General features: G+C 43.6%; 1 protein-coding gene across 1 annotated transcript; it reads left to right on the top strand.

Annotated features, from left to right (window-relative positions):
- The first annotated feature begins 7221 nt into the window (after nt 1–7221).
- Nucleotides 7222–8160, top strand: LOC138671980 (olfactory receptor 5V1-like). The gene has a single exon (XM_069760098.1). The coding sequence runs from the start codon at nt 7222–7224 to the stop codon at nt 8158–8160; it is 939 nt and encodes a 312-aa protein (XP_069616199.1).
- Nucleotides 8161–19144: the final 10984 nt, after the last annotated feature.

The following is a 19144-nucleotide window of genomic DNA, read 5'->3' as shown; positions in this document are numbered from 1 at the left end:
CTCTGTACAAATCCCTAGTTAGACCGCACATGGAGTACTGTGTCCAATTTTGGGCACCGGTGCTCAGGAAGGATATAATGGAACTAGAGAGAGTACAAAGGAGGGCAACAAAATTAATAAAGGGGATGGGAGAACTACAATACCCAGATAGATTAGCGAAATTAGGATTATTTAGTCTAGAAAAAAGACGACTGAGGGGCGATCTAATAACCATGTATAAGTATATAAGGGGACAATACAAATATCTCGCTGAGGATCTGTTTATACCAAGGAAGGTGACGGGCACAAGGGGGCATTCTTTGTGTCTGGAGGAGAGAAGGTTTTTCCACCAACATAGAAGAGGATTCTTTTCTGTTAGGGCAGTGAGAATCTGGAATTGCTTGCCTGAGGAGGTGGTGATGGCGAACTCAGTCGAGGGGTTCAAGAGAGGCCTGGATGTCTTCCTGGAGCAGAACAATATTGTATCATACAATTATTAGGTTCTGTAGAAGGACGTAGATCTGGGGATTTATTATGATGGAATATAGGCTGAACTGGATGGACAAATGTCTTTTTTCGGCCTTACTAACTATGTTACTATGTTACTATGACTCGACATCCTCATTCCCTTCGCTAATATCCTCCCTTAAAGTGGACTTTAGACAAGACTTTACATAGAGACAAACCCCTCCTCCTCTCCGATTTTTACGATCCTTTCTAAACAGACTGTAACCCTGTAAGTTGACTGCCCAGTCATAGCTTTCATCTAACCATGTCTCGGTTATTCCCACTATGTCAAAGTTACCTGTAGATATTTCTGCTTCTAGTTCTTCCATCTTGTTTGTCAGGCTTCTGGCGTTTGCGAGCATGCAGTTTAGAGGATTTTGTTTTGTTCCAATCTCCTCACTGTGGATTGTTTTAGAAATGTTCTTACCTCCCTTCTGAGTATGTTTTCCTGGGTCATCTTTGTTCGAGTCTAATGTTTTTCTTCCCGTCCCCTCTTCTTCTAGTTTAACGCCCTCCTGATGAGTGTAGCGAGTCTTCTGGCGAATGTGTGTTTCCCAGGTTTGTTGAGGTGTAGTCCGTCTCTGGCGAGGAGTCCATCATACCAGTAATTCACACCGTGGTCCAGGAATCCAAATCCTTGTTGTCTGCACCATCGTCTTAGCCAGTTGTTTGCATCAAGGATCCTGTTCCATCTCCTGGTGCCATGCCCGTCTACTGGAAGGATAGAAGAAAAAACTACCTGTGCATCCAGTTCCTTTACTTTCTTCCCCAACTCTTCAAAGTCCTTGCAGATTGTCGGTAGGTCCTTCCTTGCCGTGTCATTGGTGCCAACATGTATCAGAAGAAATGGGTGGACGTCCTTGGAGCTGAAGAGCTTTGGTATCCTATCGGTCACATCCTTGATCATCGCACCTGGAAGGCAGCATACTTCTCTTGCAGTTATGCACTCCTTCCACTAGGCCTCCACTGACCACACCACTGCTGCCCGTGTACCCCTGGAACCAATTTAAAATTGCCTACAGCCATGTGTTATTATTTTAGGCCTTCGATGCCTGTCTGCGGTCACTCCTTCCACTAGGCCTCCACTGACCACACCACTGCTGCCCGTGTACCCCTGGAACCAATTTAAAATTGCCTACAGCCAGCCCAATTTTTTTATTTTAGGCCTTCGATGCCTGTCTGCGGTCCATTCTTTCAACTACTACTACACTGACCAGGGCACTGCTGCCCGTGTACCCCTGGAACCAATTTAAAATTGCCTACAGCCATGTGTTATTATTTTAGGCCTTCGATGCCTGTCTGCGGTCACTCCTTCCACTAGGCCTCCACTGACCACACCACTGCTGCCCGTGTACCCCTGGAACCAATTTAAAATTGCCTACAGCCAGCCCAATTTTTTTATTTTAGGCCTTCGATGCCTGTCTGTGGTCCATTCTTTCAACTACTACTACACTGACCAGGGCACTGCTGCCCGTGTACCCCTGGAACCAATTTAAAATTGCCTACAGCCATGTGTTATTATTTTAGGCCTTCGATGCCTGTCTGCGGTGACTCCTTCCACTAGGCCTCCACTGACCACACCACTGCTGCCCGTGTACCCCTGTAACCAATTTAGAATTGCCTACAGCCATGTGTTATTATTTTAGGCCTTCGATGCCTGTCTGCGGTCACTCCTTCCACTAGGCCTCCACTGACCACACCACTGCTGCCCGTGTACCCCTGGAACCAATTTAAAATTGCCTACAGCCATGTGTTATTATTTTAGGCCTTCGATGCCTGTCTGCGGTCACTCCTTCCACTAGGCCTCCACTGACCACACCACTGCTGCCCGTGTACCCCTGGAACCAACATCAGAAAATATAAAAATAAGTATTTTGCTTATAAAAAAGAAAATACTGGAGAGATATCAAATGCAGACATTTTAACATTAAAAACAAACACATACAACAAAAATCTGGTACAGTACTAAAAATGGCCACCAGCTACAATAACTTTCTCCTGCAAGTAGTTAACTGAAAGGTTTTTTCAATTTTAAACACAGATATGGCATCCACCGAGTGTTGTCCTGTCGCGTCTTCTTTATATTATTGCCAAGAAGATGCAAAACAATGAAAATAATAAAATCATTATTTACCAAAAAAATAGAGTAAGTCAAAACCACATTGCAAATAAACATTCATTACAAATAAAGAAGCAGGGCGCGTCCGAGGGTGAGTATATACCTAATAAGAATATAATCACCCTCGGACGCGCCCTGCTTCTTTCCGACAGCCTTCCTTCCTAAGAATCAGCCCTTCCGTGGTGTAGAGAGAGGGTTTGTTACACTCCAAGGTGTTCCCCAGGTTGCCCTTCCTGAGCTTCGATCTTCCGGCTCTCGTTTAGTAGTTGTCGGAAACTACGCTGCATTGGGCCTACAAATTGGGTATGGGGTGTAGAGAGATGGTGTGTTCCACTCCAAGGTGTTCCCCAGGTTGCCTTTCCTGAGCTTCGATCTTCCGGCTCTCGTTTAGTAGTTGTTGGAAACTACGCTGCATTAGGCCTACAAATTGGGTATGGGGTGTAGAGAGATGGGGTGTTCCACTGTAGAGAGATGGTGTGTTCCACTCCAAGGTGTTCCCCAGGTTTCCTCGCCAATGCTTCGATCATCATGCTCTCGTTTAGTAGTTGTTGGAAACTACGCTGCATTATGCCTACAAATTGGGTATGGGGTGTAGAGAGATGGTGTGTTCCACTCCAAGGTGTTTTCCAAGTTGCCTTTCCTGAGCTTCGATCTTCCGGCTCTCGTTTAGTAGTTCTTGGAAACTACACTGCATTAGGCCTACAAATTGGGTATGGGGTGTAGAGAGATGGTGTGTTCCACTCCAAGGTGTTCCCCAGGTTTCCTCGCCAATGCTTCGATCTTCATGCTCTCGTTTAGTAGTTGTTGGAAACTACACTGCATTAGGCCTACAAATTGGGTATGGGGTGTAGAGAGATGGTGTGTTCCACTCCAAGGTGTTCTCCAGGTTGCCTTTCCTGAGCTTCGATCTTCCGGCTCTCGTTTAGTAGTTCTTGGAAACTACACTGCATTAGGCCTACAAATTGGGTATGGGGTGTAGAGAGATGGTGTGTTCCACTCCAAGGTGTTCTCCAGGTTGCCTTTCCTGAACTTCTATCTTCAGGCTCTCATTAAATTGTGGTTAAACGGAACAACTGCATTTGGCGTACTAGTTGGTTTGGGGCCTACTATCGGTGTCTGCCACTCCTTGCTGTTCTCCTGGTTTCCTGTCCTGAAATTCCGTTTTCAGGCGCTCGTTAAGTAGTTGTTAATGTTAGACTGCATTTTGCCTACTAGTTGGGTTGGGGCCTACTATCGGTGTCTGCCACTCCTTGCTGTTCTCCTCCACTGAACAAAGCTGTGCCGCCTGTTTACTACGGTTGCCAATTTTGAACTGCATTTCGACTACTTACTGATTTGGGCCTACTCTCTGTGTCAGCCTCTCATTCTAGTTGTCCTCCACTGCAATGCCCCCTGGTTATTCCTGTGTTACCAATTTTGAACTGCATTTAGCCAACTTTATTCTTTGGGCCTATATCTGTGTTTCCTCCTCATCCTGCCCATTGCCCAGCCAGTGATAGATGAGTCTGCTGGTACATTGACCCATAACGCAACATTCCCCGTGCACGCTACACAACAACATTGTGACCCTGCTGAAAGTCAGGTTGCTCTTCCCGCATACCATACCACCTTACACGGGGACAAAGAGGAAGGTGCAGATGAAAGTGCAGGTTCCTTCATCAGGTGGGGGGGAGGAATACTAGTTGGCGACGTCACTGGCACAGGGCCTCTCATAGTACGCAAAAGTGTTGCTGCCGGTGGTAGGCGCCCCCGCCGTGCAAACACACCGCTGTACTTTGAGGGGCCCTGTGCCAGTGCCAATGCCAACGAGTGGGCCCCCCCTGCTTGCTCAGGTTCACAGCACTTGCAAAGTTGAAATACTTACCTCTCCCTGCTCCACTGCCGTGACGTGGTCCAGATTTCCTGGGCCCACTAATTACTTGAACCAGCCCTACCCCCCACAACTTTAGCCAAATGACCCCCAATTTCAAATGCCTTCCAATTATTATAAGGTAAATTACGCTTGACAAGCTTCATTAAGAAGAATGGATGGTTTTGACATTAAAATGGGCACTCTAGGTGTTTTCCTGGCCCCCACTCACTGCCGACTATGCTGCCCCATTGACTTGCATTGGGTTTCGTGTTTCGGTCGATCCCGACTTTACGTCATAATCGGCCGATTTCACTCGACCCGACTTTTGAGATAGTCGGGTTTCGCGAAACCAGGCTCGACTCTAAAAAGGTCAAGGTCGCTCAACTCTAGTCACCACCTCTCATGGCCGCCTGTTCCACTCATTGATCACTCTCACTGTCAGAAAGTTGTTCCTAATAAATAATCTGTGTCTCCTCCCTTTCAGTTTCATTCCATTGCGTCTCATGATTCCATGTGCAAATGAGAATAATTATGATCGCTCTACACTGTGACAGCCCTTCAGATATTTGTAGACAACTATTAAGTCTCCTCCTAGCCTTCGTTTTTGGAAGCTAAATACTCCCAGATCCTTTAACCGTTCCTCGTAAGACATACTTTGCAGTCCGCTCACATTTCTGGTCGCTCTTCTCTGAACTTGCTCCAGTTTTTCAATGTCTTTTTTAGAATGTGGTGCCCAGAAATGGACACAGTATTCCAGATGAGGCCTAAATAAGGAGTAGTAGAGGGGGATAATTACTTCATGTGATCTAGACTGTATGCTTCTGTTAATACATCCATATTAATGCAACAAATAAAGAATAAAAATAGAAAATATGGCTATACTCACCCCTCCAAAGAACCCTGGCTGTCACCGCTGCACGCGTCCGCCTCCGTTCCTGAGACTGTAGTGAGTGAAGGACCTTCGATGACGTCACGGTCAGGTGAGCGGTCACGTGAGCGGTCACGTGAGCGATCAGACCGCGACGTCATCGAAGGTCCTTCACTCACTACAGTCTCAGGAACGGAGGCGGACGCTTGCAGCGGTGACAGCCAGGGTTCTTTGGAGGGGTGAGTATAGCCATATTTTTTATTTTTATTCTTTATTTTTTACATTAATATGGATCCCAGGGCCTGAAGAAGAGTTTCCTCTCCTTCAGACCCTGGGAACCATCGAGGATACATTCCGATATTTGTGTCCCATTGACTTGTATTGGTATCGGAACTCGGTATCGGCGAGATCCGATATTTTGCCGGTATCGGCCGATACCATCCGATACCGATACTTTCAAATATCGGAAAGTATCGCTCAACACTACTGATGGAGTTTCAAAAAATGATATTTTATTTCTCCGGGCCAGTTGTCCTGTGTTGCTCATCTCCAGGTATGCGCTAATGGGAAAAGTAAGAAAAAACACAAATTCTTACTTAGAATTGCATACAAGTTCTAAAGTTCTTTTCCTTAGCATATGCAGTCATGACTGAATAGTTTGATTTAGGAAACAGTGGAAGGAGATCTCTATAAATGAATTCTAACATGATCCATAAAGGTTTCCTGGATAAAATAAAAGATTACGTCCCAAGTGGCAAGTGACTGGCTGCAAAGTCAGCTCTACATGAAGTTGCCCTGTTAAGACTTCTTTTTGCTTGGGTTTGGCCTACTGAAGGATCTTTTCCTGCCAGTTTTATCTTTAGACTACCATCACTCTATCTGTATTTGGTCAGTATTTCATATCACTATTTGTAATCCAAATCCAAGAGTGAGTCAAATATACAGAAGTGGTGACATGTTTCTATTATACTTTTTCTCTGATGGTTCCTCACCTGGTTTTGTCTTACAAATACGGATGCAAAATACTGGCCAAATACTGACAGTGTGACCGTAGCCTAATGGTGAAATTCAGAGGGTAAATCATGAACTATCCAAGGAGCTTGACAAATAATGTAATGGTAATGATGTGCAAGGTTGGGTTGGATGCTGGTGCTGGTGTTCAGGTTCTTATTTTGGCCAGAAGTAAATGAACTAGTAGCAAGGTTGGCCCAGTGTAGTCCTCCATGATGTAGCAGGTATTTGGAAGACCTTTGAAAATGATTAAAGCATATAACAAATTTTCGGTTGAGAACTTGTATAGTAAATACGGATAATATTTTCTTTTTTTTTCTTTTTTCATAATTTTTTTTTAGATATTCCTGACATTCAATAACACATTGGCCTAAAATAAAATGAGAAGAGCTAAGGGACGTCCTCAGAAGAAGAGCTTGATGGATGAATCTGGCAAATCGTAGCCACAAGGTTGGAACAAGTCACAATGCACAAGAACTGTTTGGATTTCCATTTACTTTTTTAACCTACATCACCAATCACTGCCGCAGTTCAGCAGAGGTGGTCGGTTTCTTAGGCGAAGAGCACAGAGGTCGCAAGCTGTTTTTAATACGGTTGAAACGGCAGATCTGAAGACGGCCAACTTTACTTCTCCAATGCTCCTCAAATGTAACATAATTAGCATTTTTACCATGCAGTTCTAGGATCCTGGATTTCGATTTGACCTAGAGCAACATCTGCAGGGAATTTGTCTCTTCTTCCATATTTTTCTAGGTTTCCTCCCAAATACCGAAAACATATTGGACTTTAAATTGGGGGATACAAAAAGGACCACAATGCATATTGTAGCAGAACATGTTGTTCTTCCATAAACAAGTACAGTATTTACTTTCTTAGGAATCAAACATGGAGAATAAGACAATCGCCACTGAAGTGGTCCTTCTGGGATTCTCTAATGTCTGGAAGACAAATATTTTATTATTTCTCTTGTTCTTCTTGCTATATTTATCCTCTTTATTTGTAAACTGTCTTATAATATGTGTCATTAGATGGAGTCCCCCATTACACACTCCGATGTACTTCTTCCTCGGTAATTTATCTTTCATAGACTTGAGTTATTCCTCATTGGCGATACCTAAGCTGCTCGTTGACCTACTATCCACTCATAGGACAATATCTGTCATTGGTTGTCTTGTACAATGTAAAGTTGATCCATTAATAGCAGCTTGTGAATGTCAACTTCTTGCCATCATGGCCTATGACCGGTACATCGCCATCTGCCGTCCCCTCCACTACCAGTATCTCATGAGGTGGAGTGTGTGTTGCCATCTAACGGCCTTTGTTTGGACATTTAGTTTCATAAACATAACCATCCCATCCATTGCGATGCCCATAACCTTGTGTTATCCAAACGAGATCAACCACTTTGCATGTGAGATCCTATCGGTGCTAAGGTTGTCATGTTTTGATACTTCTCTGCAAGAGCTTGTGATATTTAGCATTGGATTTGTTGTCCTACTTCTCCCTTTTGCGATTATTGTTGTGTCTTACATTTGTATTATATCTTCTATATTGAAGATTCGCTCGTCAGGGAGATCTAAAGCTTTTTCCACATGTACCTCACATATTACCGTGGTGGTCATATACTTTGGGAATGCAATGCTGACGTACTTAAGATCTTCATCAGCTGAATCTTTAAGTCGTGATAAATACACTTCACTTATATATGTCGTGATATGTCCAGTAATAAATCCTCTTATCTACACTCTGAACAATAGAGATGTGAAAAAAGCCCTCGTAAAGCTCATACAAGCTGGTGATCATCATAAATCTATCGAGAACTGATGTATGAAGGTTCTTATGGAATTTCATTACTTAGACATCGATTCAGAACACTAAGGTTGACATAAACAGATATTTAACTTATGTAATATAGTTATTAAGGTTGAAGGAAGACTTTGAGTCCATCTAGTTCACCCCATAGCCTAACCTAACATGCCCTAACATGTTGATCCAGAGGAAGGCAAAAAAAACCATGTGGCAAATAGTAAGCTCCACTTTGGGGAAAAAAATTCCTTCCCGACTCCACTTACGGCAATCAGACTAGTTCCCTGGATCAACGCCCTATCAAGGAATCTAGTGTATATACCCTGTAACATTATACTTTTCCAGAAGTGTATCCAGTTCCCTCTTAAATTTAATTAATGAATCACTCATTACAACATCATACGGCAGAGAGTTCCATAGTCTCACTGCTCTTACAGTAAAGAATCCGCGTCTGTTATTATGCTTAAACCTTTTTTCCTCCAACCGCAGAGGATGCCCCCTTGTCCCTGTCTCAGGTCTATGATTAAAAAGATCATCAGAAAGGTCTCTGTACTGTCCCCTCATATATTTATACATTAAAATAAGATCACCCCTTAGCCTTAGTTTTTCCAAACTAAATAGCCCCAAGTGTAATAACCTATCTTGGTTTTGCAGACCCATTGCAGACCCCCCAGTCCTCTAATAACCTTGGTCGCTCTTCTCTGCACCCGCTCCAGTTCAGCTATGTCACCGGAGACCAGAACTGTGCACAGTATTCTAAGTGTGGTCGAACTAGTGACTTGTATAGAGGTAAAATTATGTTCTCCTCATGAGCATCTATGCCTCTTTTAATGCATCCCATTATTTTATTTGCCTTTGTAGCAGCTGCCTGACACTGGCCACTGAAAATGAGTTTGTCATCCACCCATACACCCAGGTCTTTTTCATTGATGGTTTTGCCCAGAGTTTTAGAATGAAGCACATAGTTATACATCTTATTACTTCTACCCAAGTGCATGACCTTACATTTATCCCCATTAAATCTCATTTGCCATTTATCAGCCCAAGCTTCTAGTTTACATAAATCATCCTGTAATATAAAATTGTCCTCCCCTGTATTGATTACCCTGCAGAGTTTAGTGTCATCTGCAAATATTGAAATTCTGCTCTGAATGCCCCCTACAAGGTCATTAATAAATATGTTAAAAATGAGAGGGCCCAATACTGACCCCTGTGGTACCCCACTGCTAACCGCTACCCAGTCCGAGTGTGCTCCATTAATAACCACCCTTTGTTTCCTATCCCTGAGCCAGCTCTTAACCCACTTACACATATTTACCCCTATCCCCATTATTCTCATTTTATGTATCAACCTTTTGTGTGGCACCGTATCAAAAGCTTTTGAAAAGTCCACATACACTACATCTACTGGGTTCCAGTCCGGAACTTACCTCTTCATAGAAGCTGATCAAATTAGTCTGACAAGAACGGTCCCTAGTAAACCCGTGCTGATACTGGGTCATGAGGTTATTCCTCTTCAGATACTCCAGTATAGCATCCCTTAGAATGCCCTCCAGGATTTTACCCACAGTAGAGGTGAAGCTCACTGCCCTATAATTTCCGAGTTCAGTTTTTGTCCCCTTTTTGAATATTGGCACCATATTTGCTATATGCCAGTCCTGTGGTACAGACCCTGTTATTATGGAGTCTTTAAAGATTAAAATAATGGTCTATCAATGACTGTACTTAATTCCTGCAGTACTCGGGGGTGGATCCCATCCGGGCCCGGAGATTTGTCAATTTTAGTGATTTTTAGATGCCGCCGCACTTCCTGCTGGGTTAAGCAGGTGACATTTAATGGGAAATTTTTATCACTAGTCATTTTGTCTGCCATGGGATTTTCCTGTGTAAATACTGATGAAAAAAAGTCATTTAGCATATTGGCTTTTTCCTCATCCTCATCCACCATTTCACCCAGACTATTTTTAAGGGGGCCAACATTATCATTTTTTAGTTTCTTACTATTTACATAGTTAAATAATATTTTGGGATTATTTTTACTCTCTCTGGTAATGAGTCTCTCTGTCTCAATCTTTGCTGCCTTGATTTACTTTTTACAGAATTTATTTATTTTCTGTATTTATTTAATGCCTCCTCACTACCTACTTCCTTTAATTCTCTAAATGCTTTCTTTTTATCCCTTATTGCGCCCCTTACAGCTCTATTTAGCCATATTGGTTTCCTCCTATTTCTAGTATGTTTATTCCCATACGGTATATACTGTGCACAGGTCCTATCCAGGATGCTAATAAATGTCTCCGATTTTCTTTGTGTATTTTTGTGTCTCAGGATATCGTCCCAGTTAATTGCACCAAGATCCTCTCTCATCTATTGGAAATTTGCCCTCCTGAAGTTTAGTGTCCTTGTAACCCCTCTACTACACATCTTATTAAGGGATACGTGAAAACTTATTATTTTGTGATCACTATTCCCCAAGTGACCCCCAAATGTCTTTTTTATGTAACTTTCTCTACAATAAATTATGGTAACTGATAGTTGTCTTCTATGAAGAAATTCTGAAAAGCACCAAGAGTGGAGACGTGACCTCAAATGAGAACAAGGAGGTAAAGGAGTGAGCTCTAATCAAAGTACCAAGAGGAAAGGAGCAACTGGTACCCAATGTGTGAATAGACGTTTTACTTTTGTTGATGAAAATGAACAAATTAAGTTGAAATTATAGCTTGTTTGGTCAAATTTAAAAATACATTTTATCGGAAATTGTGTTGGCTGCCTTTTAACTTTTTTCGTACTAGTTGAGGTAGTGAAAACACGCCACTCATACAAAATAGGATGGGAGGTGCTCAAGTAGGGCATCCAGCCTGAAACAGTCCAAAAATAGAAAAGAACTTGGCACTCAAATGGTATTGTGGCTTAAAAAGACAAATTGTTTATTGTGCATCCATAAAGCAAAAAGTTTGAACGTTTTCGGTCCACGTCCAGACCACAGCGAGCTCCTCCAGCGACCTCGGTCGCATACCGTTCTGTGCTGGCACACACAGGACATTACTGAGCATCCAGGCAACCTAAAAACCATTGGATTTGCAAACAGCAGGATATTGATGAATTATGACTTTAGCAGTAAAATTGTTCGGATGAAGGTCCGGATGTGGACCGAAAATGTTCAACCTTTTTGCTTTATGGATGCACAATAAACAATTTGTCTTTTCAAGCCAGAATACCATTTGAGTGTCAGGTTCTTTCCTATTTTTAATTTTTTTTCATCCGAAAGTTGGACAAAAGATCTTTTATGCCTGTAAACGATCATTCTTTGAAATAATATCCCTAAAATTATTCTATGTCCAACTCCAGAGGTCTTTGACCATGCTTTCAAAGGTTTAATGGGTCTTTTGGCCACTATGGACTAAAACATTTCTGGCCATGTTGGTCTAATGATCGGTCACCAAATGATCATTCCTTGTTCAAGCGAGAAACATTTATAATCTAATGTGTACAGTATAGCCAAACGCAGACTTTGAGAGGATTTTCTGATGTATATCTGCTTTGAACGGCTATGACATCCTTATTATTATTATAATTTTATGGCCTTTGGATTGGTCTTGATGCATGAATGATCTGTTGAAAGGTCTATTTTACACAAACCTAGATAGGTCCATCAGGGTCTTCTCCACTGTTATCGTGATTGTATCAAGCCTTCAGGTTGCTGGTTTTCCTCTTCGCCTTGTTCCTTCTATTCTTCCGACCATGATGTCCTTCTCCAGTGATCGCTCTCTTCGTATGATGTGTCCAAAGTAGGCAAGTCATAGCTTGATGGCCCTTGCTTCCAGTGACATATTCTGGCTTGACTTGTTCCAAGATTTATTTATGTGTTCTTTTTTGACAACCATGGTATTGATAACATCCTTCGCCGGCACCACATTTAAAAGGCATTTATTCTTCTTCTGTCTTGTTTCTTTATCGTACAGGTTTCGTATGCTTATATTACTACAGAAAAGACCAGACTATGTACGAGTCATGCCTTTGTCTGCAGCGAAATGTTCCTCAATATGAAGACCTTGTCCAGCCATGATATATTGTGTGCCAATCTATAGATCCTTGGTGTCATGCCACCAGTTGGGCACACAGTAAAATATAGCTGCTACATGCATCTATTGACCTAAGGTGGAGCTGACATCAGATCCACATTGCTACAAATATTACACAGGTCAACAAAAAAAATTTTTTTCTGGTGTCCAAAATATTTTAATGAATTTGGGGTATTTTTGGGCTGCTGATTCTGAATATGCTATCAGTTTTGCCAGATTGGCTCAAGTTTTTGAGATTTTTGGTATCTTATTTATAGCACTTGTTGGTAAATGCGACGCATCATCTCATTAATTTCTTTGGATTAGTACTTGAACTGAGCAGTTCTCAATATAGTTTTGTGATAATTAGTGTTCTAAAAGATTTTTCATAGCTTGATTTTTGCACTAACTTTATGTTGTTGTCTGTTTTCCAGTGAAAAGCATGAACTCATCAAGAAGAAGTTGTCTTAACGATCCAGACTCATTCTGTTACATTTGTGGTGAATACACACTTCATCATCATCAGGTAACATGGTAACCACAGGTACAGGCACATCTTCACAATGAGGGACAGGCCTTCTTGCAGATTCCATGTTAGGTTACTCCCATTTTCGTTTCTTATGCTTATTGAATCCTTGCACTTGCACTGCACAGAAATAACAGTCATCATGATGATTTTTTTGCTCTCTCCACACCATTGGAACACCAAATTTGAAGCTTTTTCTTTGTCCTTTGCTCCATTTTCGTAATAATTCGATACATGCTTTGCACACTATGTGTGGTGCCCAAAACTTGTCTTAGTCCCCAAGCATAACCCCAAAATAGGCAAAATACACTTTTTTTACGAAGTCTGTTATGTTTCTTCTATGTTTTGGCAGTGTGTATTCACCACAAATGTAACAGAATGAGTCTGGATCGTTAAGACAACTTCTTCTTGATGAGTTCATGCTTTTCACTGGAAAACAGACAACAACATAAAGTTAGTGCAAAAATCAAGCTATGAACAAACTTTTAGAACACTAATTAACACAAAACTATATTGAGAACTGCTCAGTTCAAGTACTAATCCAAAGAAATTAATGAGATGATGCGTCGCATTTACCAACAAGTGCTATAAATAAGATACCAAAAATCTCAAAAACTTGAGCCAATCTGGCAAAACTGATGACATATTCAGAATCAGCACCCCAAAGTTACCCTAAATTCGATGAAATATCTTTGGCACCAAAAATGCTGTTGACCAGTGTTATCAAACGCTTCCAACATCAGCCATTTATGTAGAGTATGTTGCATGCAAAAGCCATGTGCAGGTCTTTGTTATGTTATCCGCTATAACAGCAACCGGAGCTTTAATCCTATATACTGCAATAGAGTTGAGCGACCTTCACCTTTTTAGAGTAGAGCCGGGTTTCGCGAAACCCGACTATCTCAAAAGTCGAGTCGAGTGGAATCGGCCGATTATCGCGAAAAGTCGGGGATCGACCGAAACACGAAACCCAATGCAAGTCAATGGGGGAGCATAGTCGTCAGTGAGTAGAGGCCAGGAAAACATGTACAGAGCCCATTATATTGGCAAAAACATCCATTCTTGCTACTGAAGCTTGTCAATCGTAATTTAGCTTATAATAATTGTAAGGCATTTGAAATTGGGGGTCATTTGGCTAAAGTTGGGGGGGGGTAGGGCTGGTTCAAGCAATTAGTGGGCCAAGGACATCTGGACCACGTCACGGCAGTGGAGCAGGGAGAGGTAAGTATTTCAACTTTGCAAGTGCTGTGATCCTGAGCAAGAGGGGGGGCCCACTCGTTGGCATTGGCACTGGCACAGGGCCCCTCAAAGTACAGCGGTGTGTTTGCACGGCGGGGGCGCCTCCCACCGGCAGCAACACTTTTGCGTACTATGAGAGGCCCTGTGCCAGTGACGTCGCCAACTAGTATTCCTCCCCCCACCTGATGAAGGAACCTGCACCTTCATCTGCACCTTCCTCTTTGTCCCCGTGTAATGTGGTATGGTATGCGGGAAGGGGGACCTGACTTTCAGCAGGGTCACACTCTTGCAGTGTAGCGTGCACGTGGAATGTTGCGTTATGGGTCAGTGTACCAGCAGACTCATCTATCACTGGCTGGGCAATGGGCAGGATGAGGAGGAAACACAGATATAGGCCCAAAGAATAAAGTGGGCTAAATGCAGTTCAAAATTGTTAACAGGACTAACCAGGGGGCATTGTTTTGTTCAGTGGAGGACAACTGGAATGAGAGGCTGATACAGAGAGTAGGCCCAAATCTGTAAGTAGTCGAAATGCAGTTCAAAATTGGCAAGAGTAGTAAACAGGCGGCACAGCTTTGTTCACTGTAGGAGAACAGCAAGGAGCGACAGACACAGATAGAAGGCCCCAACCCAACTAGTAGGCCTAATGCAGTGTAGTATTCAACAACTACTAAACGAGAGTTGGAAGACCGAAGCAATGGAGAGGAAACCTGGGGAACACCTTGGAGTGGAACACACCATCTCTACACCCCATACCCAATGTGCAGGCCTAATGCAGTGTAGTATTCAACAACTACTAAACGAGAGTCGGAAGACCGAAGCAATGTAGACGAAACCTGGGGAACACCTTGGAGTGGAACACACCGTCTCTACACCCCATACCCAATGTGCAGGCCTAATGCAGTATAGTTTTCAACAACCACTAAACGAGAGTCGGAAGACCGAAGCAATGGAGAGGAAACCTGGGGAACTGTTATGTCTGCTAATGAAAGGTGTTATGAAGGCAATCCAGAGACACAGTGTGCCTAGCGATCAGAGCGCACACAGTGATCTGACAAATACCCAAAAACAAAGAAACGAGCTCTGAGACGTGGAAACTCTGTAGACCACACACCTGATCCTATCCTAAACACAACTAAAAATGGCTGTGGATTGCGCCTAACAACTACCTAGGCAACTCGGCACAACCTAAGAAACTAGCTAGCCTGAAGACAGAAAAATAGGCCTGACTTGCCCCCAGAGAAATACCCCAAAGGAAAAGGCAGCCCCCCACATATAATGACTGTGAGTAAGATGAAAAGACAAAACGTAGGGATGAAATAGATTCAGCAAAGTGGGGCCCGATAATCTTAGACAGAGCGAGGACAGTAAAGCGAACTTTGCAGTCTACAAAAAACCCTAAAGCAAAAACCACGCAAAGGGGGCAAAAAGACCCACCGTGCCGGACTAACGGCACGGCGGTACACCCTTTGCGTCTCAGAGCTTCCAGCAAAACAAAAGACAAGCTGGACAGAAAAAAAACAACAAAATAGCAAAAAAGCACTTAGCTATACAGAGCAGCAGGACACAGGAACAATCAGGAGAAGCTCAGATCCAACACTGGAACATTGACTGGGAGCCAGGATAGCAGCATCAGGTGGAGTTAAGTAACGAAGCAGCTAATGAGCTCACCAGAACACCTGAGGAAGGAAGCCCAGAAGCTGCAGTACCACTTGTGACCACAGGAGTGAATTCAGCCACAGAATTCACAACAGTACCCCCCCCTTGAGGAGGGGTCACCGAACCCTCACCAGATCCCCCAGGCCTACCAGGATGAGCCGCATGAAAGGCACGAACAAGATCGGGAGCATGAACATCAGAGGCAAAAACCCAGGAATTATCTTCCTGAGCATAACCCTTCCATTTAACCAGATACTGGAGTTTCCGTCTAGAAACACGAGAATCCAAAATCTTCTCCACAATATACTCCAATTCCCCCTCCACCAAAACCGGGGCAGGAGGCTCAACAGATGGAACTATAGGTGCCACGTATCTCCGCAACAACGACCTATGGAATACATTATGTATGGAAAAGGAGTCTGGGAGGGTCAGACGAAAAGACACAGGATTGAGAATCTCAGAAATCCTATACGGACCAATAAAACGAGGTTTAAATTTAGGAGAGGAAACCTTCATAGGAATATGACGAGAAGATAACCAAACCAGATCCCCAACACGAAGTCGGGGACCCACACGACGTCTGCGATTAGCAAAAAGTTGAGCCTTCTCCTGGGACAAGGTCAAATTGTCCACTACCTGAGTCCAGATCTGCTGCAACCTGTCCACCACAGAATCCACACCAGGACAGTCCGAGGACTCAACCTGTCCTGAAGGGAAACGAGGATGGAACCCAGAATTGCAAAAAAAAGGAGAAACCAAGGTAGCCGAGCTGGCCCGATTATTAGCGAACTCAGCCAACGGCAAAAAGGACACCCAATCATCCTGGTCTGCAGAAACAAAACATCTCAGATATGTTTCCAAGGTCTGATTGGTTCGTTTGGTCTGGCCATTAGTCTGAGGATGGAAAGCCGAGGAAAAGGATAGGTCAATGCCCATCCTACCACAAAAGGCTCGCCAGAACCTTGAAACAAACTGGGAACCTCTGTCAGAAACAATATTCTCAGGAATGCCATGCAACCGAACCACATGCTGAAAGAACAAAGGTACCAAATCAGAGGAGGAAGGCAATTTAGCCAAGGGCACCAGATGGACCATTTTAGAAAAGCGATCACAGACCACCCAAATAACTGACATCTTTTGAGAAACGGGAAGGTCAGAAATGAAATCCATCGAAATATGTGTCCAAGGCCTCTTTGGGACCGGCAAGGGCAAAAGCAACCCACTGGCACGAGAACAGGAGGGCTTAGCCCTAGCACAAATCCCACAGGACTGCACAAAAGTACGTACATCCCGTGACAGAGATGGCCACCAGAAGGATCTAGCCACTAACTCTCTGGTACCAAAGATTCCAGGATGACCAGCCAACACCGAACAATGAAGTTCAGAGATAAGTTTATTAGTCCACCTATCAGGGACGAACAGTTTCTCCGCTGGACAACGATCAGGTTTATTCGCCTGAAATTTTTGCAGCACCCGCCGCAAATCAGGGGAGATGGCAGACACAATGACTCCTTCCTTGAGGATACCCGCTGGCTCAGATAAACCCGGAGAGTCGGGCACAAAACTCCTAGACAGAGCATCCGCCTTCACATTTTTAGAGCCCGGAAGGTACGAAATCACAAAGTCGAAGCGGGCAAAAAATAACGACCAACGGGCCTGTCTAGGATTCAAGCGCTTGGCAGACTCGAGATAAGTCAAGTTCTTATGATCAGTCAATACCACCACGCGATGCTTAGCTCCTTCAAGCCAATGACGCCACTCCTCGAATGCCCACTTCATGGCCAGCAACTCTCGGTTGCCCACATCATAATTACGCTCAGCGGCCGAAAACTTCCTGGAAAAGAAAGCACATGGTTTCATCACTGAGCAATCAGAACCTCTCTGTGACAAAACCGCCCCTGCTCCAATCTCAGAAGCATCAACCTCGACCTGGAACGGAAGAGAAACATCTGGCTGACACAACACAGGGGCAGAACAAAAACGACGCTTCAACTCTTGAAAAGCTTCCACAGCAGCAGAAGACCAATTAACCAAATCAGCACCCTTCTTGGTCAAATCGGTCAATGGTTTGGCAATGCTAGAAAAATTACAGATGAAGCGACGATAAAAATTAGCAAAGCCCAGGAACTTTTGCAGACTTTTCAGAGATGTCGGCTGAATCCAATCCTGGATGGCTTGGACCTTAACTGGATCCATCTCGATAGTAGAAGGGGTAAAGATGAACCCCAAAAATGAAACTTTCTGCACACCGAAGAGACACTTTGATCCCTTCACAAACAAAGAGTTAGCACGCAGGACCTGAAAAACCATTCTGACCTGCTTCACATGAGACTCCCAATCATCTGAGAAGATCAAAATGTCATCCAAGTAAATAATCAGGAATTTATCCAGGTACTCACGGAAGATGTCATGCATAAAGGATTGAAACACTGATGGAGCATTGGCAAGTCCGAACGGCATCACTAGATACTCAAAATGACCCTCGGGCGTATTGAATGCAGTTTTCCATTCATCTCCTTGCCTGATTCTCACCAGATTATACGCACCACGAAGATCTATCTTAGTGAACCAACTAGCCCCCTTAATCCGAGCAAACAAGTCAGATAACAATGGCAAGGGATACTGAAATTTAACAGTGATCTTATTAAGAAGGCGGTAATCAATACACGGTCTCAGTGAACCATCCTTCTTGGCTACAAAGAAGAACCCTGCTCCCAGTGGTGATGACGATGGGCGAATATGTCCCTTCTCTAGGGATTCCTTCACATAACTGCGCATAGCGGCGTGTTCGGCACGGATAAATTAAATAATCGACCTTTAGGGAATTTACTACCAGGAATCAAATTGATAGCACAATCACAGTCCCTATGCGGAGGTAGGGCATCGGACTTGGGCTCTTCAAATACATCCTGATAATCAGACAAGAACTCTGGGACCTCAGAAGGGGTGGATGACGAAATCGACAAAAATGGAACATCACCATGTACCCCCTGACAACCCCAGCTGGATACCGACATGGAATTCCAATCCAATACTGGATTATGGGTTTGTAGCCATGGCAACCCCAACACGACCACATCATGCAGATTATGCAACACCAGAAAGCGAATAACTTCCTGATGTGCAGGAGCCATGCACATGGTCAGCTGGGCCCAGTACTGAGGTTTATTCTTGGCCAAAGGTGTAGCATCAATTCCTCTCAATGGAATAGGACACCGCAAGGGCTCCAAGAAAAACCCACAACGTTTAGCATAATCCAAATCCATCAGATTCAGGGCAGCGCCCGAATCCACAAACGCCATGACAGAAAACGACGACAAAGAGCATATCAAGGTAATGGACAGAAGGAATTTGGACTGTACAGTACCAATGACGGCAGACCTAGCGGACCGCTTAGTGCGCTTAGGACAATTAGAAATAGCATGAGTGGAATCACCACAGTAGAAACACAGCCCATTCAGACGTCTGTATTCCTGCCGTTCAACTCTGGTCATAGTCCTATCGCACTGCATAGGCT

This window comes from Ranitomeya imitator, chromosome 1 (assembly GCF_032444005.1).
Source record: "Ranitomeya imitator isolate aRanImi1 chromosome 1, aRanImi1.pri, whole genome shotgun sequence".
Taxonomy (NCBI): Eukaryota; Metazoa; Chordata; class Amphibia; order Anura; family Dendrobatidae; genus Ranitomeya; species Ranitomeya imitator.
Note: the sequence above shows the minus strand (reverse complement) of the source record. Positions and strands in the feature narration are given on the sequence as shown.

Excerpts from the sequence above, each read along its gene's own strand:
- LOC138671980 (XM_069760098.1), top strand. The coding sequence starts at position 7,222 with ATGGAGAATAAGACAATCGCCACTGAAGTGGTCCTTCTGGGATTCTCT.